The 24,590-nt window shown below is 32.3% G+C and overlaps 1 protein-coding gene across 1 annotated transcript in view; it reads right to left on the bottom strand.

The window, feature by feature from the left end:
* Window positions 1–23,743, bottom strand: part of LOC135126585 (spondin-2) — a 243,111-nt gene extending 219,368 nt beyond the window's left edge. The window contains exon 1 of the mRNA XM_064052612.1: window positions 23,453–23,743. Coding sequence (XP_063908682.1) covers window positions 23,453–23,672 — 220 coding nt within the window. The 5' untranslated portion in view covers window positions 23,673–23,743. The remainder of the gene's footprint in view (window positions 1–23,452) is intronic.
* Window positions 23,744–24,590: the final 847 nt, after the last annotated feature.

Here is a 24,590-nt window from a genome sequence, read left to right as displayed (position 1 = left end):
CAATTTTCTGATGTCTCGATTTCTCGATCTTCCGACTGCTCGGTTTTAGATTTTTCGGTTTTTAAATTTTTCGAATTTTTAGTTTTTCGATTTTTCAATTTTTCAATTTTTTGTTTGTCGGATTTATCGAAATTTAGATGTTTCGATTTTTCGTGTGTTCAGATTTTGGCATTTCCAAATTTTCGATTTCTCGGTTAACTGATTTTTCGCTTTTTCGATTTCTCAATTTTCTAACTTTTCGATTTTTCCATTTCTCGATCTTTGAATTCTTCTTTGTTTTTCAGTTTTTATTTAGATTTTTCGATTTTCCAATTTTAAAATTTTTCAATTTTCTGGATTTATCGAAATTTACAGGTTTCAGTTTTTCGATTGTTCAATTTTGGCATTTCTATATTTTTTCGCTTCTTGTTCTGAGTTTATGGTTTCTGGGAATAATGCGTTATGTCGATGCAAAACCTGGATAGAAGAGCAGTCGTTAATAATTCACTGTTTTCTGGTTATTTTAGCTTATAGGGGTATATCTTAAAAAAAATAAAATTCGCAAAATGAAACTTTTAAAATTTTCTAAAAATTTGGTTTAGTTGTTCGTGTACTTCAGGGGTGAAGGAAGTTCATCGTTTTTAAATACAACTTGAAAATATTACAGGGATTAAAACCCAAAAAGAAAATATAGAAAAAAATAGTGTATAAAATAAAAACAGCGAAACATTTAGTTTAATTATCGAGAAATAAGAAAAAAAGTATAATTATATCTAATAACACAACATACAAGAATACAAATAATGAACGCAGTAAAAAATAACAAAACTGAGAAAAGACAAGAAATTCGCCTTCCTAGATTTTAGTTTTTCTCAGGAATAACCCAAGAAAACAATTTCTCCAGCAAACTTCAGCAGCCTTCGTCCGCATTTGATCAAAATTGATCTGAAAATGTCGTTGCACTTGCACATGTCCCTGATTACCATGCCAGTAATTGTATAAACAGGTTTGGATTGATATTTATGACTTATTACTCATGCTTCTTGATCTGTGTGCTCGTTTAAGACCAGACGTATCGATCATCCAATTTATGCCCAAATGTTCTGGGTCAAACATAAATTACTTACCATTAGACAAATTTGAATATCTGCAGAACACATCCGATGAAAATGTCAACTTTTTATGGCTTTCAGTAGCCGCCACATAAATTAGTTAGCATTTTAACTGGCGGCGACCTGCCTGGACGACCAGGTAATTGCCTGGCTAATTTAATTAATTACGCGAAAATTACTATTAACCGACGAAACTGAATCCGAAATTACGACAAACATTGTCGGCAATTTTTTTTCCGCAGTAAGAAGCTTGCTTTAATCCGTTTCTGTTTGTGCAGGAGCTGTTCGGATAAGCATTAATTTATTTCGGGCGAATATGGTGAAAATTCTCCCAATCCGATTGACGAATTACTGTTGAACATCAGCGAAACAGGGAGATCGTATCAGGGTGTATATTTATTGCTTCAATCGAGCAATTAAAGCGAAAACACGAGATTTGTATGTTATTAATATTTAGCAAAGCAGATTTAACAAGGCGAAATGTTTTGATTATGTGTTTAGAATAACCCTCGCCAACGCTTAGCGTTTTTATTTATCGACCTGATTTCAGGAATTCGGTACGAAAAGCGAATTTGATGACTTTATTACGCTGTGTTGTGTAACTCAAAAATAAATTTGATCGAATTAGTCGTGAGTAATTGTGGTGTTTGAAAACAAGTGCGACTTTCTAATTAAATCTGGGACGTCGATCGGTGGTGTCAATTAGCAACTTTTCCCCGAGCAGGAATATGTAATTGTTTGTGAGGAAAAAGTTAGCGGTGATCAAACACGACAGCTCAAATTAAACTGACCAATTTATTTCGAAATATTCCACCCTCGACTGTCACGCTTATATTTTATTAAAATTTCATTAAACGAGGGATTAGTATAAATTGCTTATTGATTAATGTTCCTCAAAATACGAAATCCCCAAATTCTCCCCAAATCCGTTTTATACGGTTCAACAATTTCGCGACGCAATATATCACATAAGTAAACATAAAGTAAGATTTGCAGACTTAAGTATAATGGCAAAGGACTACAAATACAGATGAAAACGTAAGCGGATTATGGGCGGCGGGTGGTTTTATTATTTACGATATAAGCTCTCGCATAGATCTGGAACGATTAATAATTACGTCGACTCATTAAGTAGGTGAAGAGTCGACGTTTTGTTCTAAGATTAGACCAGCACGAGCTTAGCGTAACCATAAAATATTGCCAACACATGTTTCTATTAGCATTCTCCCTCTGGAAGTACTTTTATATGGACCTCCTAAGCAAAAGCGAAACGAATAATACGTTATCTTGTCAAAACGAGCTAGCTGCACGAGAAACCTAGCCACAAAATCACTCTTATAAATAAATTCATACACCCGAATTAAAGCGACATTTCACTTGCCATTTTAAAATTAGAACTGACCCTCTAAACAATTCAGACAAACTTCGGTGGTTTCCCACCGCCAAAACGAATTAATAAGAAATGTTGTCCGTGTAGGTGAATTCCTTTTCCAACCAGTGCGTGTGTGATCTAACAATTTTTATATCGCGAATAAAAAAGTAGAAAGTTCGCATTAATTTTGCATTTTTGGCCGGCCAGATGCGGACCCGTTCGACTTTTTGCCGCTCTTACGAAAGACGTACTTAAAACCGTAATTAGTCACTCGTTCATCTCATTATCTTTATGAGCTTTGGCAAAAAAGCCGACGTGTCCTTTTTCGAGCTTTGTGGTCTGGACGGCAATAAAGTCGCAAAAACGCAAACTTCAAAAAAAATTTAAATTTAGCGCTCGAAGCGACTGCATCGCCGACCTTGAACGAACCAATCAGCGCCGAGGTGTCCGCAAATGTGTCGCGTAACTCTGAAAGTTGTTTTTTGTGCAACTATTCCCCAGACACATTTATGGTTATTTATGAATCCAATTATCCCGAACGACGCATTGTGCGCTGTATTAAGAGAAACCCCCATCGAGAATTATACAGGGTGTGTCAAACCGCGCCTCCAATCATTAATCATCACACTTTTCCCGCAAAAATCATCTCTTTAGCCCACAACAACTCCTTGCCCGCTTATTTAATCTAACCGAGCAAAGAATTGATCAACCCCCTCTCCGGCGAAAATCGCCCTCACGAGTCATTTTTCCGGCATCGATCCGTCCGGATTTCAAAAGCAGAGGCCGATTAATCTGATCAAAAGAAGATGGTCGGCTTTCAATGATGTCTGCGACATGATCAGCAGCGCGTAACGAGATTACACATAATTGTGTGGAGTAACGACGGCAATTATTAGACCGAGTAATCACGCACGGTCTGACACATCGAGACGAGCGACAATGCTGTCTGCAGTCGCTTCTTAATTTATTTAACTTGTGTTTCCAGTTATGCCGCGGAGTTATCTTTATGCTAATTCGGATGACGAGTGGGTTTAAGTTTATCGTTTCGGGAGGATTCTTTCGCTAATCATGCCACAAGCTGACCACACAGGACGCCAAACAGAGAAAGACGAGATAAATCAGGTTTATGCTCGAAAAGTGACCGGGAGGTGGGTACGCAAAAAGCTAATCAGCGCGGAATGCGGTGGTCGTAATTAAGGTTTTATCAGTTTTCTTGGCTGAGGAGCGCGGTTGTGACATAACGGTGCACGAGCTGGAGAGAAGTGCAGATGTGGAATTTCTAGACGCGATAATTTAATGTTTATTATTAATAATAATAAACATTAAATTTTTCAATAAATAAAAAAATTGTTTTTATACATACATTTTGTTATAATTTGAAAGTTCTCACGACGATGTCTCACGTATACTTTACTTTTATGTCATTTTAACATCTTGCAGATTTTATCTCCAATCTCAGATCTAAGATCTCCGAAACAACTCGGCTGATTATTGGAAACTAGATATAGTTAAAGAGTGTCGTGTAGTTTACCATCAAGCCTAATCAAAACTTGAGCAAACATCTCCACGAAAAATTTGATGACATCATCTCAGAATGCACAAAATAACATGATTCTAGACTTGGAATGTATTAATCTGCCCCTTGTTTTAATTTTCAACAAATGTATAAGTTTTTGGAGAAAACCAAGTGAAAACTAAGTGAAGTCCTATTTCTTCTACATCTTCTTGTTTTCTCAATTTTTTAAACCATCTTGAAAACTTGGTTTTCGTTTCAAACTCTATTTAAAAACCTTCTATGGAATCTTGCTGTTTCTCAAAAATTTCATTTTCAAAATGCTTTCGCGTTTACCGTTTCTAGAGTCTAATTCTTCATTCGTGATTTTCACATGTTCTTGAAAATCTATTTTTGTAAGATCTTTTGCAAGCGTCCAAAGTCAATTACCTTCGTTGACGTTAGCACAGAGTCGAAATAACAATCATTGTTCTGTGATTTCCCTATTTTTTCTAGAAACAGTAAAGTCCAAAGAGTTTTGGAAATGGAACTTTCGAGACACAGAAAGATTCCATAGAGGGGTTGCGTTTTGAACAAACTTGGAAAACAAAAGCATGTTCTCTTAGTGGATTCAGCTGGGGAACGACAATCGTACTTGGTAATAGACAACGTAGATTGACGAAGTCGTGAGTAAGATGGAATATAGAATTAAGAAAAAAAGTAGATCTAGAATATAATTCTTTATTCACAATTGTCATATCCTTATGGGACGAAGCCACAATTCTTCTGTCGTTTTTCTATTTCTGCTAGATTTCTCGTTGTTTCCCAATTCTATAATCCATCTTATTTAAGACGTCGTCACTCTCAATTTCTATTATTATCAACTGCAAGCGTCCTCTATGGAATTTTTCTCTTTCTCTAAAGTTTCATTTTCAGAACATTTTCGACTTTATTGTTTTTAGTACCTAATTCTTCATATCTCTTTCCCTACCTATATCCACTAGACTACTTGGTTTAACTTCAAACTCTATTTGAAGCACAAATCTTCTATGGAATCTGGCTCCTTCTTAAAAGTTCCATTTCCCAAACTATTTTGACTTTACCGTTTTTTATAGCTAATTTTTCATATGTTCATCACTCAGACTTGGCACTTGTTTCTAACTGAATTTTTCTTGTAAATGATCAACATCTAATTCCCTTCAATAAATAAAAATCAATTTTTATAACACACTGAACCACAAATCAAAATTCACATTAACTTGTTTTCTCAATTTTATGATCCATCTTATTTAAGACCTCGTCAATTTACTTTTTCTATTATCAACTGTGACCATCCTTCCCGATCTAAATCCTCTAGAGGACTTGGTATTGGTTTCAACCTCTATTTAAAATATAAATCCTCTATGGAATGATGATGATCAACATCTAATTCTTTTCAATAGATAAAAATCAGTTTGTATAAGACACTGAACCAGAAATCAAAATTCACATTAACTTAGTTGACGTCAACTCGGAACCGAAGTCAGAATTCTTGGTTTTGGCTTCAAACTCTATTCAAAACAAACACCCTTATGGAATCTTCCCCTTTCTCAAAACTTCCATTTCCAAAACTATTTCGACTTTACCGTTTTTAGTATCTAATTCTTCGTATCTTCATTCACTAACACCTTGGACTTTTTTCTAATTGCATTTTTCCTGACGATGATCAAGATCCAAATTTCTTCAGTACATAAGAATAAATTTTTATGACCCTAAACCAAAATCGAAAATTTACATTAACTTGACGTCAACTGGGAACCGAAGTCACAATTCTTCTATGGTGTATCTACTTCTTCTAGATCTCCTTGTTTTCTCAATTCTATAACCCATCTTATTTAAGAACTTGTCAATCTACTTTTTCTATTATCAACTGCGACCGTCTTTCCCGATCTAAATCCACGAGAGAACTTGGTTTTTACTTCAAACTCTATTTCAACCACAAAGCCTCTATGGAATCTTCCTTTTTCTCGAAAGTTACATTTCCACAACTATTTCGACTTTACCGTTTTAGTATCTAATTCTTAATATTTGCTTCCCCACCTATATCTACTGGACTACTTGGTTTTGGCTTCAAATTCTATTTAAAATACAAATCCTCTATGGAATCTTCCCCTTTCTCAAAACTTCCATTTCCAAAACTATTTCGACTTCACCGTTTTTAGTATCTAATTCTTCGTATCTTCACTCACTAACACCTTGGACTTTTTTCTAACTGTATTTTTCCTGACCATGATCAACATCCAAATTTCTTCAGTACATAAGAATAAATTTTTATGACCCTAAACCAAAATCCAAAATTTACATTAACTTGACGTCAACTGGGAACCGAAGTCACAATTCTTCTATGGTGTATCTATTTCTTCTAGATTTCCTTGTTTTTTTAAATTCTATAACCCATCTTATTTAAAACCTTGTCAATCTACTTTTTCTATTATCAATTGCGACTGTCTTTTCCAATCAAAATCCACTAGAGAACTTGGTTTTTACTTCAAACTCTATTTAAACCACAAAGCCTCTATGCAATCTTCCTCTTTCTCGAAAGTTTCATTTACAAAACTATTTCGACTTTACCGTTTTAGTATCTAATTCTTAATATTTGCTTCTCCATCTATATCTACTAGACTACTTGGTTTTGGCTTTAAATTATATTTAAAATACAAATCCTCTATGGAATCTTCCCCTTTCTCGAAAGTTACATTTCCAAAATTATTTCGACTTTACCGTTTTACTATCTAATTCTTAATATTTTCTTCCCCATCTATCTCTACTAGACTACTTGGTTTTGGCTTCAAATTCTCTTTAAAATACAAATCCTCTATGGAATCTTGCTCTTTCTAAAACTTTCATTTCCAAAACTATTTCGATTTTATCGTTTTTGCATCTTATTCTACGTATCTTTACTCACTAACACCTTGGACTTGTTTCTAACTGTATTTTTGTTGTAGATGATCAACATCTAATTTTCTTCAATACATAAAAATCAATTTTTGTAAGACACTAAACCAAACGGCAAAATTCACATTAACTTAGTTGACCTCGAACTTCGAACCGAAGTTACAATTCTTCTATAGTTTATCTACTTCTTCTAGATCTCCTTGTGTTCTCAATTCTATAACCCATCTTATTTAAGACCTTGTCAATCTACTTTTTCCATTATCAAGTGCGACCGTCTTTCCCGATCTAAATCCACTAGAGAACTTGATTTTGAATTCAAACTCTATTTTAAACAAACCCTCTATGGAATTATCCTCTTTCTCGAAAGTTACAACTATTTCGCCTTTAGCCGTTGTAGTACCTAATTCTTCATATCTTCACTCACTCACACTTTGCACTTGTTTCTAACTGTATTGTTCTTGTAGATGATCAACATCTAATTTTCTTCAATACATAAAAATCAGCTTTTAGAAGACACTAAACCAAAAGACAAAACTACATTAACTTAGTTGACGTCAACTCGCAACCGAAGTCACAATACTTCTATCGCTTATCTATTTCTTCTAGATCTCGATTTTGCCGTTTTTAGTATCTAATTCTTCATATCTTCACCCACCCACAAGTTTGACGTGTTTCTGGTTCTACTTTTCTTGAAGACGATCAACATCTATTTTTGTTGAATACATAAAAATCAATTTTTGGAGGACGCTAACCTCTTGAATTACTAATTTAGTTGGCGTCAACTCGGAACCGAACTCTCAAATCTTCTATGGTTTTTCCATTTCTTCTAGATCTTCTTGTTTTTTAATTAAGACATTAGTCTTTCGAAGTCACATTAATTTCATTGAAGTCAACTGGAAACAGAGGTCACAACTGTTTCCTCATTTTTCATTTTCTTCTAGATCTGCTGGTTATCTCAGTTCTATAATCCACCTTATTTAAGACCTCGTCAATTTACTTTTTCTGTTACCAATGCCGACGGCCATTCCCAACTTAAATCTACTACAGAATTTGGTTTTGGCTTCAAACTCTATTTAAAACACAAATCCTCTATGGAATCCTTCTCCTTCTTGAAAGATATATTTCCAAAACTATTTAGATTTTACAGTTTTTAGTATATAATTCTTCATATCTTCACTCACCCAAAAATTTTATGTGTTACTGTTTGTATTTTTCTTGAAGAGGATCAACATCTATTTTTTTGTGAAGATATAAAGATCGATTTTTGTAGGACGCTAACTTTTTGAACTCATATTAATTTAGTAGATGTCAACTAGAAACTAAAGTCCCATATCTTCTATCGTTTTCCTATTTCTTCTAGATCTTCTTGCTTTCTAAATTCTATAATCTTTCTTATTCAGGACCTCGTCAATCTACTTTTTCTATAATCACCTGCGGTCGTCCTTCCCGGCCTAAATCCAGTAGAGAACTTGATTTTGGCTTCAAACTCTATTTAAAACAAAAACCCTCTGTGGAATATTCTGTTTCTCGAAAGTTCTATTTCCAAAATTTTTTCAACTTTACCGTTTCTAGAATCTAATTATTATTTATTCACAATTGTCACGTATTTCTGATTGTATTTTCCTCGAAGACGATCAACATCTAATTTTCTTTAAAACGTGAAAATCAATTTTTGTAAGACATTAACCTTTCGAAGTCACATTAATTTGATTGAAGGCAACTGGAAACAGAGGTCACAACTGTTTCCTCATTTTTCACTTTCTTCTAGATCTGCTGGTTATCTCAGTTCTATAATCGACCTTATTTAAGACCTCGTCAATCAACTTTTTCTGTTACCAATGCCGACGGCCCTTCCCAACTTAAATCTACTACAGAATACTTTTTGAACTCATATTAATTTAGTTGATGTCAAATAGAAGCCAAAGTCCCAAATCTTCTAACGTTTTCCTATTTCTTCTAGATCTTCTTGCTTTCTAAATTCTATAATCTTTCTTATTCAGGACTTCGTCAATCTACTTTTTCTATAATCACCTGCGGTCGTCCTTCCCGGCCTAAATCCGTTAGAGAACTTGATTTTGGCTTCAAACTCTATTTAAAACACAAACGCTCTATGGAATATTCTGTTTCTCGAAAGTTCTATATCCAAAATTTTTTCAACTTTACCGTTTCTACAATCTAATTCTTCATTCACATTTGTTACATATTTCTGATTATATTTTCCTCGAAGACGATCAACACCTAATTTTCTTTAAAACATGAAAATCAAATTTTGTAAGACATTAACCTTTCGACGTCACATTAATTTGATTGATGTCAACTCAAAACAGAATAACACCTGTTTTCTCACTTTCCTCTTTCTTCTAGACCTTCTTGTATTCTAAATACTATAATCTATCTTATTTAAGACCCCATCAATCTACTTTTTCTATTATCAGCTGCAACCGCCTTCCCGACTTAAATCTAGTAAAGAACTTGGTTTTGGTTTCAAACTCTATTTAAAACACAAACCTTCTATGGAGTCTACTTTGTCTCGAAAGTTCTATATCTAAAATTCTTTCAAATTTACTGTTTATCTAATTCTTCATTCACAAGTCTTCTATCGGTTTTCTATTTCTTCTAGATCTTGTTGTTTTCTCAATTCTATAATCCTTCTGTTCACGGCCTCCTCAATTTGCTTTTAGTATAACCATCTACGACCGTCTTTCCCGACCTATATCTTCTAAAAAACTTAGTTTTGTCTTCAAACTCTATTTAAAACGCAACGCCTTTATGGAATCTTTTTGTTTCTTGAAAATTCTACTTCCAAAATTCTTTCGACTCTACCGTTTCTAGAATCTAATTCTTTATATCTTCATTCTTTCATAGGTTTCTGATTATATTTTTCTTGAAGATGATCAGCTTCTAATTTTCTTTAATACATTAAATACATCTCTCGAAAGACCCATTTCCAAAACTGAATCGACTTTACCGTTTCTAAAATCTAGATGATCAACATCTAATTTTCTTTAAAACATCAATATCAATTTTGGTAAGATACCTCGTTGGCGTCAGCCCGGAGCGAAGTCAAAATTTTTCTATTGTTTTTCTAATTCTTCTAGATCTTTTTGATTTCTCAATTCTATAATAGATCTTATTCACGTCCTCATCAATCTACTAATTATAATATCCGCTTAAAAACCGCTTTCCCGACCTATATCCACTGAAGAACTTAGTTTTGCCTCCAAACTTTATTTAAAACGCAACATCCCTATGGAATCTTTGCGTTTCTTAAAATTCTACTTCCAAAATTCTTACGACTCTACCATTTCTAGAATCTAATTCTTTATATCTTCACTCGTTCACAAGTGTCACGTATTTCTGATTATATTTTTCTTGAAAATGATCAGTTTCTAATTTTCTTTAAAACATAAAATCAATTTTTGTAAGACACTAATCTTTCGAAATCACATTAGCGTGTGGTTGATGTCAACGCGAAACCAAAGTACAATTCTTTTATTGATTTTATATTTCTTCTAGATCTTCTTGTTCACAACCTCGTTAATCTACTTTTTCTATTATCAACTGCGACCACCTTTTCCGACCTGAATCCACTGAAGAATTTGGTTTTGTCTTAAACTCTATTTACAACAAAACCCCTCTATGGAATCCTTCTGTTCTTTGAAAGTTTTATTTCTAAAACACCGTTTCTTGAATCTAATTCATCACCTATTCACAAGTCACAAGTTTCAGATTGCACTTTTCTTTGAAGATAATAAACATCTAATTTTCTTGTATACACAAAAATCAATTCTTGTAAGTCACTACACCTTTGAGATCACATTAACTTTGTTGACGTTAACACGGAATAGTTTTTCGATAGGTTTTCTATTTCTTCTAGATCTTCTTGTTTTCTCAATTCTATAATCTTTCTTCTTCACGACCTCATGAATCTATTTGTTTTATTATCAACAATCCACCATAGAATTTGGTTTCAGCTTCTAACTCTATTTAAAAGGTAACCCCTGAATGGAATCTTTCCGTTTCTCGAAAGATCCATTTCCAAAACTCACTCGACTTTTCCGTTTCTAGAATCTAGATGATCAACATCTAGTTTTCTTTAAAACATAAAAATCAATTTTTTTTATGACACTTCGTCAACTTGGTTGACGTCAACTGGGAGCGAAGTCACAATTCTTCTATTGTTTTACTAATTCTTCTAGATCTTCTTGTTTTCTCAATTCTATGATCTTTCTTCTTCACGATCTCGTGAATCTACTTGATTTATTATCAACTACGGCTGCCTTTCCCGACCTGAGTCCACCATAGAACTTGGTTTTAGCTTCAAACTCTATTTAAAACGCAACCCCTCTATGGAATTTTTCTGTTTCTTGAAAGACACATTTTCAAAACTCATTCGACTTTACCGTTTCTAGAATTCAGATGATCAACATCTAATTTTCTTTAAAACATCAAAATCAATTTTTGGAACAGAGTTCGTCAACTCGGAGCGAAGTCACAATTTGTCTATTGTTTTATTAATTCTTCTAGATCTTCTTGTTCTCTCAATTCTATAATAAATCTTATTCGCGTCCTCATCAATCTACTTTTTCTAATATCAACTACGTCCGTCTTTCTCGACCTGAATCCACTCGAGAACTTGGTTTTGGTTTCAAACTAAAAATTTAAAAAATCTACGGAATCCATTGTAAATTCGGCCAAATTTTGGGCATGTCACCAAATCTTTGGACAGGATAAACAGATACTTTTTCATTATGATCTACTACTTTTACAAACTAAACGATATTCCTAGAATATACGCGAAATTTCTCAAAAATCGGCAGACACATATACGAAAACAGGAAACCTGGATTTTCATAGTCTAGGATTTATGTTGAAAATAAAATTAGTCATTCATTAAATGAACCATATTACAATACTGCCCCTTTTGAAAATTTAAACACGTGTAGAAGGTAATAGTTTTATAGTCGGGCTTCGAGTGTAAACCAGAAGCCCCACTATACAACTACAAATTCTATTGAAATCGGTAAGTTTTTGATATTTGACAACACCGCTGCGATTTCTTTATTATAAATTTCATGGGTTATGGGTTTTCTACGCCACCAATTCAAATATAGACCATCTGAATTTTTCGTTTTCCATGAAAGTGACCCTCCATAACTGTAAAAATGAATGTATCGCCGCCCTTGGTTTATTACGGCAATAATTAAAATTTTCGTATTCCAGGTGAGCTCTAAAGCCCGCCCCATTTCCAGTTTCCAATTTTAATTATATGGCCGGATTGATTCGGACGGTCCCCGGACGTGCGTTATAAATACAATCCGCCACTCGATATTGGCAAGGTTATGGATTCCCGAATGGAGCATTGACCCCGTCAACGTGATTAGCCCCACTAATTAATGCAACCCTCAAGCCCCCTCGGCCCCGCATCAACTTTTTATTATATGAATCGCACCGGGCTTAAATCGTCGACATCGAACTTGTTTATAGACCGGAAAGAGCCTCGATCCGCCCGAAATATCCGAAATCCTGAACAAACATTGTCCTTAAATTCTCTATAATTGAAATTAGGAACACGTACATGTGAGCGTGAAGTGGCGATGATTGATGAGCATGGTAATATCCGTGAAGATGGAAGGAAAAGGCATTGAAAATAAACAAGAAAAAGTTGCGCTCTTCCGGGAAACTCGATTTTGTGCTTGGGCAAGTTAAAAAAGCTCGCAGGCTGGGTTACGTAACGCCACTTCAAGCTAATTTTGAAATTAATTAAAGCGTGGAAAAACTAATTTATACAACTATGGGCGGCTTCATCAGATTGTTTCAAAAAACTAATATAACTCGGAACGCGATAGCAAAAATTCGATTAAAGATGCCGTAAATTGCTCTTATAAAACTGCACCGGATTTATGATGGGAGATCCTTAACATTTTTTATGGGTTCCGCCGAGTTTCCAACTTGCAATAATAAAAAAACTTCTGCTTTTTGATTTTAGACGAGGGAAGGTTTGCTGTTTACGGCTTCTTCTCGTCGAGAGATGTTTTAACATTTTCAAAATCGCAATAATTAAAACGAACTTCGCTCAGGACTACAGTGATCGTAAAACCAGACAGGGTTTATAATGTAAACAAAAGCAGTAAATTTTTTCGGGTGGAAATTTTTACCAAAAAAAGTTTGAGATTTCCATTATGTTAGCAACACAATTACAGCTTCATTTAAATTGTACACGGTGTCCCAACAGTGTAAAAAACGAAGGATGTTTTGACGCGAAACAAAGCTCCTTTATATAATTTATAACGTAACGAATCCAGACAATAATGGAACGTTCTTCGGTCAAAAAAATATAATAATAAGTCTGTGTATACAAACTCGGTATAGCGTTTTTTCACTATGTTGATATTACAGTATCCTGCGGCGTGGTTTTAGTGGAAGCTTAATCCCAAAAAAGCTTGTTTTCGAACAATGAAATAAAAATCAATGCCTGTTAATTCAGTCCACACCCAGCCCATGTTAGCAAATTACCATAAATGGCATAAATGTGAAAATTAGTTATACAACCTGAAACAAAATTAATTAATTTGTAAATGAACACACTCATGTTTATCAAATGTTCCACCCTATTTAATTAAATCTGTGTAAAACTTTGATTAAATATATTCGCTCCATGTTCTAAGCATTTATGGTACGTATCAACAACAGTTTTAATGATATACTCTAATAACGCACGTTTAAATACCTATGAACAGTTCCAAGTTGAACTAAATTAGTAGCGTCAATAATAATTAATTTACACTGCGTCACGTTAACGCTAATTCGCAATAATATTCACTCTTACTCTCGTTGTTGCAACCTGAAAAATAAATAATTTCAGCGTTTTCAAAAGGTGCTTTTTACGACGAAACATTTGGGCTGAAAACTTTCATAAAAGTTACTGACACGTAAGTTAACAATTAGGGCACACTGCAGAGGCAGAATTAATTTCAGGTTGCCTTAAGTGTTTCGTGGATCCTGCAGTTAATTTTCGGTGTTGGTAGTTTTCACAAAGTTTTTGACCAGCTAAACTTTGATCTGCCGGTGACATGATATTTGCTAAATAGAAGAGAAAAATATTCTATTAATTCGTGACTAAACTTTAGTGAAACATAAATGTGTGAAGATATGCAACCAAACTTGCACCTAGAATCCCCTTTGGAACTTCTAGCGGAAAATCGGAAGTAAATTCAAAATTTTATTGGGTACAACGATATTTCGTAAACTATACCAAAGAATTTTTACAAAATTAAATTTCCAATATCTTGTATATGAATTTTAGTTTATATTGTATTCATAGTAAGTACAGTCGAAAAATATATAAAATCAGCGACTTGACATTGAATAAAAAATTCTCATTTTTGTCCCCGACTAGAATTTCTCCCAAAATTTAACTTCATTTTAGATGTTTTAATGCATAATTACTTCGAGAAACTTATATATGATAGTTCTCCAATGTTCTGAAAATGACAAACAATCCTTTTGTGACGATCAATATTTCTTAGTTATTATTTACAACTCAATTTTGCATTTCTAACCTATGTTTAGATTTCAAGTAGCACAAGATTTTTGTAACATAAAATATCAAACATCCTGTATACGAATTTTAACATATAGTGTATCAGTAATTAACATAGTCGAAAATTGCATAAAATCAAAAAACCAACATCGAAACAAAAATTTTCACTTTGGTCCCCTAGTAGCATTTCTCTCAAAATTTTAATTTAATTTTTAGATGTTTTAACGCACAGTTAGTTCCAGAAATTTAATATGATTGTTCTTAAATGTTCTAAAAATAAGAAGCAATGTTTTTATCAAAATCAATATTTGTAAGTTGTTATTTACAACTCAATTTTGCTTTTTTAACACATTATGTCTAGATTTCTAGCTCCAGAAGATTTTTGCAAAATAAAAATGTAAAATGTCTAGATCTAGTATCAAAGAATTTTTACAAAATAAAATTTCCAGCATCCTGTACATGAATTTTACCATATATTGTGTTAATAATACAGTCGAAAAATACATAAAATCAGCGACTTAACATCCAAAAAAAATTTTCAGTTTGGTCCTCGACTAGCATTTCTCGCAAAATTTAACTTCATTTTACATGTTTTAATGCATAATTACTTCGAGAAACTTATATACGATTGTTCTACAATGTTCTAAAAATGACAAACAATCCTTTTGTGACGATAAATATTTCTTAGTTATTATTTACAACTCAATTTTGCGTTTTTAACCTATGTTTAGATTTCTAGTAGCAGAAGATTTTTGCAAAATAAAATATCAAACATCCTGTATACGAATTTTAACATATGGTGTGTCAGTAATTAACATAGTCGAAAATTGCATAAAATCAACAAACCAACATCGAAACAAAAATTTTCACTTTGGTCCCCTAGTAGCATTTCTCTCAAAATTTTATGTAATTTTTTGATGTTTTAATGCACAGTTAGTTTCAGAAATTTAATATGAGTGTTCTTAAATGTTCTAAAAATAAGAAGCAATGTTTTTATGAAAATCAATATTTGTTAGTTGCTATTTACAACTCAATTTTGCTTTTTTAACATATTATGTCTAGATTTCTAGCACCAGAAGATTTTTGCAAAATAAAAATGTAAAATGTCTAGATCTAGTATCAAAGAATTTTTACAAAATAAAATTTCCAGCATCCCGTATATGAATTTTACCATATATTGTATTAATAATACAGTCGAAAAATACATAAAATCAGCGAATTAACATCTAAACAAAAATTTTCATTTTGGTCCTCGACTAGCATTTCTCCCAAAATTTAACTTCATTTTACATGTTTTAATGCATAATTACTTCGAGAAACTTATATATGATTGTTCTCCAATGTTCTAAAAATGACAAACAATCCTTTTGTGACGATAAATATTTCTTAGTTATTATTTACAACTCAATTTTGCGTTTTTAACCTATGTTTAGATTTCTAGTAGCAGAAGATTTTTGCAAAATAAAATATCAAACATCCTGTATACGAATTTTAACATATGGTGTGTCAGTAATTAACATAGTCGAAAATTGCATAAAATCAACAAACCAACATCGAAACAAAAATTTTCACTTTGGTCCCCTAGTAGCATTTCTCTCAAAATTTTATGTAATTTTTTGATGTTTTAATGCACAGTTAGTTTCAGAAATTTAATATGAGTGTTCTTAAATGTTCAAAAAATAAGAAGCAATGTTTTTATCAAAATCAATATTTGTAAGTTGTTATTAACAACTCAATTTTGCTTTTTAACATATTATGTCTTAATTTCTAGCACCAGAAGATTTTTGCAAAATAAAATTGTAAAATGTCTAGATCTAGTATCAAAGAATTTTTACAAAATAAAATTTCCAGCATCCTTTATATCAATTTTACCATATATTGTGTTAATAATACAGTCGAAAAATACATAAAATCAGCGACTTAACATCCAAACAAAAATTTTGATTTTGGTCCTCGACTAGCATTTCTCCCAAAATTTAACTTCATTTTACATGTTTTAATGCATAATTACTTCGAGAAAATTATATTTGATTGTTCTCCAATGTTCTAAAAATGATAAACGATCCTTTTGTGACGATAAATATTTCTTAGTTATTATTTACAACTCAGTTTCGAGTTTTTAACCTATGTTTAGATTTCTAGTAGCAGAATATTTTTGTAGAATAAAATATCAAACATCCTATATACGAATTTTAACATATAGTGTGTCAGTAATTAATATAGTCGAAAATTGCATAAAATCAAAAAACCAATATCGAAACAAAAATTTTCACTTTGGTCCCCCAGTAGCATTTCTCTCAAAATTTAATTTAATTTTTAGATGTTTTAATGCACAGTTAGTTCCAGAAATTTAATATGATTGTTCTTAAATGTTCTAAAAATAAGAAGCAATGTTTTTACCAAAATCAATATTTGTAAGTTGTTATTTACAACTCAATTTTGCTTTTTCAACATATTATGTCTAGATTTCTAGCACCAGAAGATTTTTGTAAAATAAAAATGTAAAATGTCTAGATCTAGTATCAAAGAATTTTTACAAAATAAAATTTCGAGCATCCTGTATATGAATTTTACCATATATTGTATTAATAATACAGTCGTAAAATACATAAAATCAGCGACTTTACATCCAAACAAAAATTTTCATTTTGATCCTCGACTCGAATTTCTCTCAAAATTTAACTTCATTTTACATGTTTTAATGCATAATTACTTCGAGAAACTTATATATGATTGTTCTCCAATGTTCGAAAAATGACAAACAATCCTTTTGTGACGATAAATATTTCTTAGTTATTATTTACAACTCAATTTTGCGTTTTTAACCTATGTTTAGATTTCTAGTAGCAGAAGATTTTTGTAAAATAAAATATCAAACATCCTGAATACGAAACAAAAATTTCACATTGGTCCTCCAGTAACATTTCTCTCAATATTTTATTTCATTTTAGACGTTTTAATGTATAATTAGTTCCAGAAATTTAAATATGGTTGTTCTAAAATGTTCTAAAATATGGCAAGCAATGCTTTTGCGATAATAAACAACTGTTATTTTTATTTACAACTCAGTTTAATGTTTTTCACGTATGTCCAGGTGTCTAATACCAAAGGATTCTTGCAAAATACAATTTCAAACACCCTGTATATACATTTGAAATACATTCGCAAAAACATAAAATCAACCACTTTGGTCCTCCAGTACCATTTCTCTCAAAATTTAATTTAATTTTGAGATATTTTAAAGCACAGTTAGTTCCAAAAATTTAAATAAGATTGTTCTAAAAACGGCTGGCAATGATTTTGTAACGGCAAATTTATTAATTTTTATTTACAATTCACTTTTGTGTTCTTCAGATATATCTAGACTTCTAGTACCTACAGATTTTTGCAAAATTAAATTTCAAACATCCTGTATATGAATTTTTAAACAATCTTTTCGTAATACAGTCGAAAAATGCATCGAAAATAAAATTTTCACTTTGGTCCCTGAGAAGCATATTTATCAAAATTTAATTTCACTTTTAGACGTTTTAATGCATGGTTAGTTCTAGAAATTTAAATATGATTGTTCTAAAAATGACAAGCAATGAATTTGTGACGATAGAGTTGTTCATTTTTATGTACAACTCAGTTTTGTGTCGTTTACATATGTCTAGTTTTCTAGTGCCAAACGATTTTTGCGAAATAAAATTTCAAACATCCTGTATACGAATTGTAAAGAATAGTGTATCAATAATACAGTCGAAAAATGCATAAAATCAACGGCCCCCATTGAAACAAAAATTTTCACTTTGGTCCTCGAGTAACATTTCTCTCTAAACTTAATTTCATTTTAGACGTTTTAGTGTATAATTAGTTCCAGAAATTTAAATATGGTTGTTCTAAAATATTCTAAAATATAGCAAGCAATGCTTTTGCGATAATAAACAATTGTTATTTTTATTTACAACTCAGTTTAATGTTTTTCACGTATGTCCAGGTGTCTGATACCAAAAGATTCTTGCAAAATACAATTTCAAACACCCTGTATATACATTTGAAATACATTCGCAAAAATATAAAATCAACCACTTTGGTCCTCCAGTACCATTTCTCTCAAAATTTAATTTAATTTTGAGATACTTTAAAGCACAGTTAGTTCCAAAAATTTAAATATGATTGTTCTAAAAACGGCTGGCAATGATTTTGTAACGGTAAATTTATTAATTTTTATTTACAATTCACTTTTGTGTTCTTCAGATATATCTAGACTTCTAGTACCAACAGATTTTTGCAAAATTAAATTTCAAACATCCTGCACATGAATTTTTAAATGCAATCTATTCGTAATACAGTCGAAAAATGCATCGAAAATAAAATTTTCACTTTGGTCCCTGAGAAGCATATTTATCAAAATTTAATTTCATTTTCAAACATTTTAATGCATGGTTAGTTCTAGAAATTTAAATATGATTGTTCTAAAAATGACAAGCAATGAATTTGTGAAGATAAATTTGTTCATTTTTATGTACAACTCAGTTTTGTGTTTTTTACATATGTCTAGATTTCTAGTACCAAAGGATTTTGGCGAAATAAAATTTCAAACATCCTGTATACGAATTCTACAAGATAGTGTATCAATAATACAATCGAAAAATGCATAAAATCAACGACCGAACAACGAAACAAAAATTTTCACTTTGGTCCTCTAATAATATAGATGTCAAAATTTTATTTCGTTTTAGACGTTCTAATGTATAATTAGTTCCAGAATTTTAAATATGATTGTTCTAAAATGTTCTGAAATATGACAAGCAATGCTTTTATGATGAAAAACATTTCCCAATAATTATTTACAACTCAATTTAGTGTTTTTGTTCTATGTCCAGATGTCTAATACCAAAGGTTTCTTGCAAAATACAATTTCAAACATCCTGTATATAAATTTTAGATAGTGTGTCCGTAATACATTCGAAAAATGCATAAAATCAACGACCCAAAGTCGAACCAAAATCTTCATTTTGGTCCCCTAGTATCATTTTTCACAAAATTTAATTTCATTTTGAGATATTTTAAAGCACAATTATTTCCAAAAATTTAAATATGATTGTTCTAAAAACGACAGGCAATGATTTTGTGACGGTAAATTTAATAATTTTTATTTGCAACTTAGTTTGTTGGTCTTCACATATATTTAGATTTCTACTACCAACGGATTTTTGCAAAATTAAATTTCAAACATCCTGTATATGGCGTTTTAATTGTAGTGTATTCGTAATACAGTCAAAAATACACAAAATCAGCGACCCAACATCGAAAGTAGAATTTTCACTTTGGTCCCTGAGAAGCATATTTATTAAAATTTAACTTCATTTTTAGATGTTTTAATGCATGATTAGTTCCAGAAATTTAAATATGATTGTTCTAAAAATGACAAGCAATAAATTTGTGAAGATAAATTTGTTCATTTTTATGTACAACTCAGTTTTGTGTTTTTTACATATGTCTAGATTTCTAGTACCAAAGGATTTTGGTGAAATAAAATTTCAAACATCCTGTATACGAATTCTACAAAATAGTGTATCAATAATACAATCGAAAAATGCATAAAATCAACGACCGAACAACGAAACAAAAATGTTCACTTTGGTCCTCGAATAACATAGATGTCAAAATTTTATTTCGTTTTAGACGTTCTAATGTATAATTAGTTCCAGAATTTTAAATATGATTGTTCTAAAATGTTCTGAAATATGACAAGCAATGCTTTTATGATGAAAAACATTTCCCAATAATTATTTACAACTCAATTTAGTGTTTTTGTTCTATGTCCAGATGTCTAATACCAAAGGTTTCTTGCAAAATACAATTTCAAACATCCTGTACATAAATTTTAGATAGTGTGTCCGTAATACATTCGAAAAATGCATAAAATCAACGACCCAAAGTCGAACCAAAATCTTCATTTTGGTCCCCCAGTATCATTTTTCACAAAATTTAATTTCATTTTGAGATATTTTAAAGCACAATTATTTCCAAAAATTTAAATATGATTGTTCTAAAAACGACAGGCAATGATTTTGTGACGGTAAATTTAATAATTTTTATTTGCAACTTAGTTTGTTGGTCTTCACATATATTTAGATTTCTACTACCAACGGATTTTTGCAAAATTAAATTTCAAACATCCTGTATATGGCGTTTTAATTGTAGTGTATTCGTAATACAGTCAAAAATACACAAAATCAGCGACCCAACATCGAAAGTAGAATTTTCACTTTGGTCCCTGAGAAGCATATTTATTAAAATTTAACTTCATTTTTAGATGTTTTAATGCATGATTAGTTCCAGAAATTTAAATATGATTGTTCTAAAAATGACAAGCAATAAATTTGTGAAGATAAATTTGTTCATTTTTATGTACAACTCAGTTTTGTGTTTTTTACATATGTCTAGATTTCTAGTACCAAAGGATTTTGGCGAAATAAAATTTCAAACATCCTGTATACGAATTCTACAAGATAGTGTATCAATAATACAATCGAAAAATGCATAAAATCAACGACCGAACAACGAAACAAAAATTTTCACTTTGGTCCTCGAATAATATAGATGTCAAAATTTTATTTCGTTTTAGACGTTCTAATGTATAATTAGTTCCAGAATTTTAAATATGATTGTTCTAAAATGTTCTGAAATATGACAAGCAATGCTTTTATGATGATAAACATTTCCCAATAATTATTTACAACTCAATTTAGTGTTTTTGTTCTATGTCCAGATGTCTAATACCAAAGGTTTCTTGCAAAATACAATTTCAAACATCCTGTATATAAATTTTAGATAGTGTGTCCGTAATACATTCGAAAAATGCATAAAATCAACGACCCAAAGTCGAACCAAAATCTTCATTTTGGTCCCCCAGTATCACTTTTCACAAAATTTAATTTCATTTTGAGATATTTTAAAGCACAATTATTTCCAAAAATTTAAATATGGTTGTTCTAAAAACGACAGGCAATGATTTTGTGACGGTGAATTTAATAATTTTTATTTGCAACTTAGTTTGTTGGTGTTCACATATATTTAGATTTCTACTACCAACGGATTTTTGCAAAATTAAATTTCAAACATCCTGTATATGGCGTTTTAATTGTAGTGTATTCGTAATACAGTCAAAAATACACAAAATCAGCGACCCAACATCGAAAGTAGAATTTTCACTTTGGTCCCTGAGAAGCATATTTATTAAAATTTAACTTCATTTTTAGATGTTTTAATGCATGATTAGTTCCAGAAATTTAAATATGATTGTTCTAAAAATGACAAGCAATGAATTTGTGAAGATAAATTTGTTCATTTTTATGTACAACTCAGTTTTGTGTTTTTTACATATGTCTAGATTTCTAGTACCAAAGGATTTTGGTGAAATAAAATTTCAAACATCCTGTATACGAATTCTACAAAATAGTGTATCAACAATACAATCGAAAAATGCATAAAATCAACGACCGAACAACGAAACAAAAATTTTCACTTTGGTCCTCGAATAACATAGATGTCAAAATTTTATTTCGTTTTAGACGTTCTAATGTATAATTAGTTCCAGAATTTTAAATATGATTGTTCTAAAATGTTCTGAAATATGACAAGCAATGCTTTTATGATGATAAACATTTGTTAATAATTATTTATAACTCAGTTTAGTGTTTTTGATCTATGTCCAGATGTTTAATGCCAGAGGTTTGTTGCAAAATACAATTTCAAACATCCTGTATATAAATTTTAAACACAGTGTGTCCGTGATGTAGTCAAAAAATCAGTTTTCACTTTGATCCCCACGTAGCATTTCTCTCAAATTTTGATACTAATTGTTCTAAAAACTCAACACAGAAGAGTGTTTTTCCTTTTAAATTACACAAAACATATAACTGTCATTTACAAAATTATGACTGACAACATATTCAGACCGTTTAAATTGGTCCTAAAACGTTCTCCAAATAATACAAATTTGATCCATCCGACTGCTTTTACCAAATTTCGTTGCTGAATTTTTTATCAAATCTGTTCCACATTTCACGGACGGTATATTCAGCTGCTGTGTCTATTTACACTAATTATTGATTAATTGTCCGCTCCGATAATGAGAAGGTCGGTTTTGTTTGAGAATTATGTAATTATTGATTTTAAAATTTAACATTATTTTGGATAGTGTTCTCACAAATGAAGTAGGTGAAATTATTAAAAACATTTTTTTTTAAGAATTTCCGATCAAAGTGGTTTCCCATTATGCAGACTTATTTTAAACTCATTCTTTGAAATCTGTGTTTATAGTTCCTGTTTCGAGAAGGCGGCAAAATCACGTCCACTTTGATCTGACAATCATTTATATACACTCGGTATACTAGAACTTGTTGTGTTTTTCCAAACAGGACACTAGTTCTATTGCAGAGCCGGCTTCAGAAAATAAACACTTCAAGGGGCAAAAATCAAATGTTAGATTCTAGTAGAGTGACCCGGGCGATTGAATTATGAGTCCCTAGAGGTACCCTTTTTGAGTTCTGCCTCGGGGTGCACATTAGCCTGAAACCTGCCCTTTTTAATACTCGATAAGCGAAGTTGGAGAGAACACGTCACATCCAGCGACCTCTCGGCGGGAAAAACTTTGAAAAAAGTGCCAAAACCCTTATAAATACCAGTATGAAATATCGTATATTTAGTTAAAAATTGTACGAAAAAGGAAAAATATACTGTCAACTGTTTTAGCGCGAGAGCGGCACCTGTGTACATATCAAACCACGTTTATGGCAGAGTTGTCCACATTATCTACCCTATCTCCACATAACAGGTGCTTTTCTTGTCAAAACTGGGTTGCTTTAAAACCAGATAACGAATTCATTCAAAGTAGTGCCACTAAACATATCTTCAGTTTCGACTACCCCTAATTACAACCCCAATGTTCCACCAGGATCCGGGAAAAATTTCGCAGCCGCCCCTTTCCATCCCATCCAAACGCAATTCCCGCCCCCTCCCTCACTCACCGAAAACTTTGGACCACTGTGCCGGCGGTCTCCAGTCGGGGTAGTGCTTGGGGAACTTATCCCTGGACCAGAAGGTGTGCAGGACCACTTTATAAACGGTGAGCTTGTCGGGCTGGCAGGGTTCGCCGGCGGCGGCGGCGTCCCTGCTCTGGCCCGGGGCCGCCCCCACGGCAGCGGCGGCCGCACAGAGCGCCAGACACACACACGTCGCGAAAGACATACCGACAGACACTGGGACGACCTGGTTGCAGCGCGACCGTAGAGAGATTGGTGGCAGGCGCACTCTGCACCTCGCTCGGTCCTAGGCGGCTGTGCTCGCTGGGTGCGTGCTGCGTGAGGCGGTGCGTGACGGTGGGACGTGACGCCGGTGCACCACGCGGATTGAGGGAGCTGGAAGAACAGGAAATTCGGGAGGTTTGGAGCTTTCGCTTTCTTGGAGGGAGGCGATGGAGTTTCGATGGCGGGTTTCGAGGAGTTCGGCGGGTTGGGGTTGTAATGGGGTGCGAAAGTGGGTCTAGCACGTTGACCGCCGCATGGCACACCGTATGTGCCTTGCAAATTTTTCCGCCCAGGCTTTGTGGCACAGGAGTTGTGCCATGTCAATTACCGAGCTCCATTGTTTCTTGGCAGGCTAGCTGTGTATTGAAACCTTCATTTTTAAATGGGATCTTATAGAGCGCGGTGCAGGGAACCCAGAAACGCAAAAACCCTACGAATTTTTTTTTGTTATGATGAATTAAAAATTATCATTTTATAGTGGGTCTAGAAAAAATTTAGATAGGATTATTTAAGCCAGAATTGCTAATATTATTTAATATTACTAGAAATTAAACTCGAATCCTTGATGTTGGACTTCAAAATTTTATTTAGAAGGAATAAAAAAAATAAAATAAAATAAAATAAAATAAATATAAAATAAACATTATTTTATAGATTTCAAACAGAAATAAATTTGAATAGCAATAATTAGAAACAAAACTAAAACAAAACGTTTATGTTTTTATAAAACTGTCTTGTTTAAAAAAAAAAAGAATTTAACTGAAAAATTTTTGCTGCATTAATTTGTAGATCGAGGTGATTTTGATTATGCCAATTTCTGAGACGTTCATTTTGTAGCATACAACACATGTTCTTATAT

The sequence above is a fragment of the Zophobas morio genome, unplaced genomic scaffold, assembly GCF_036711695.1.
Source record: "Zophobas morio isolate AGI-343-1 ecotype UQ-CSIRO unplaced genomic scaffold, CSIRO_AGI_Zmor_V1 ptg000011l, whole genome shotgun sequence".
NCBI lineage: Eukaryota > Metazoa > Arthropoda > Insecta > Coleoptera > Tenebrionidae > Zophobas > Zophobas morio.
This window is presented reverse-complemented; position numbering and strand designations above follow the sequence as displayed.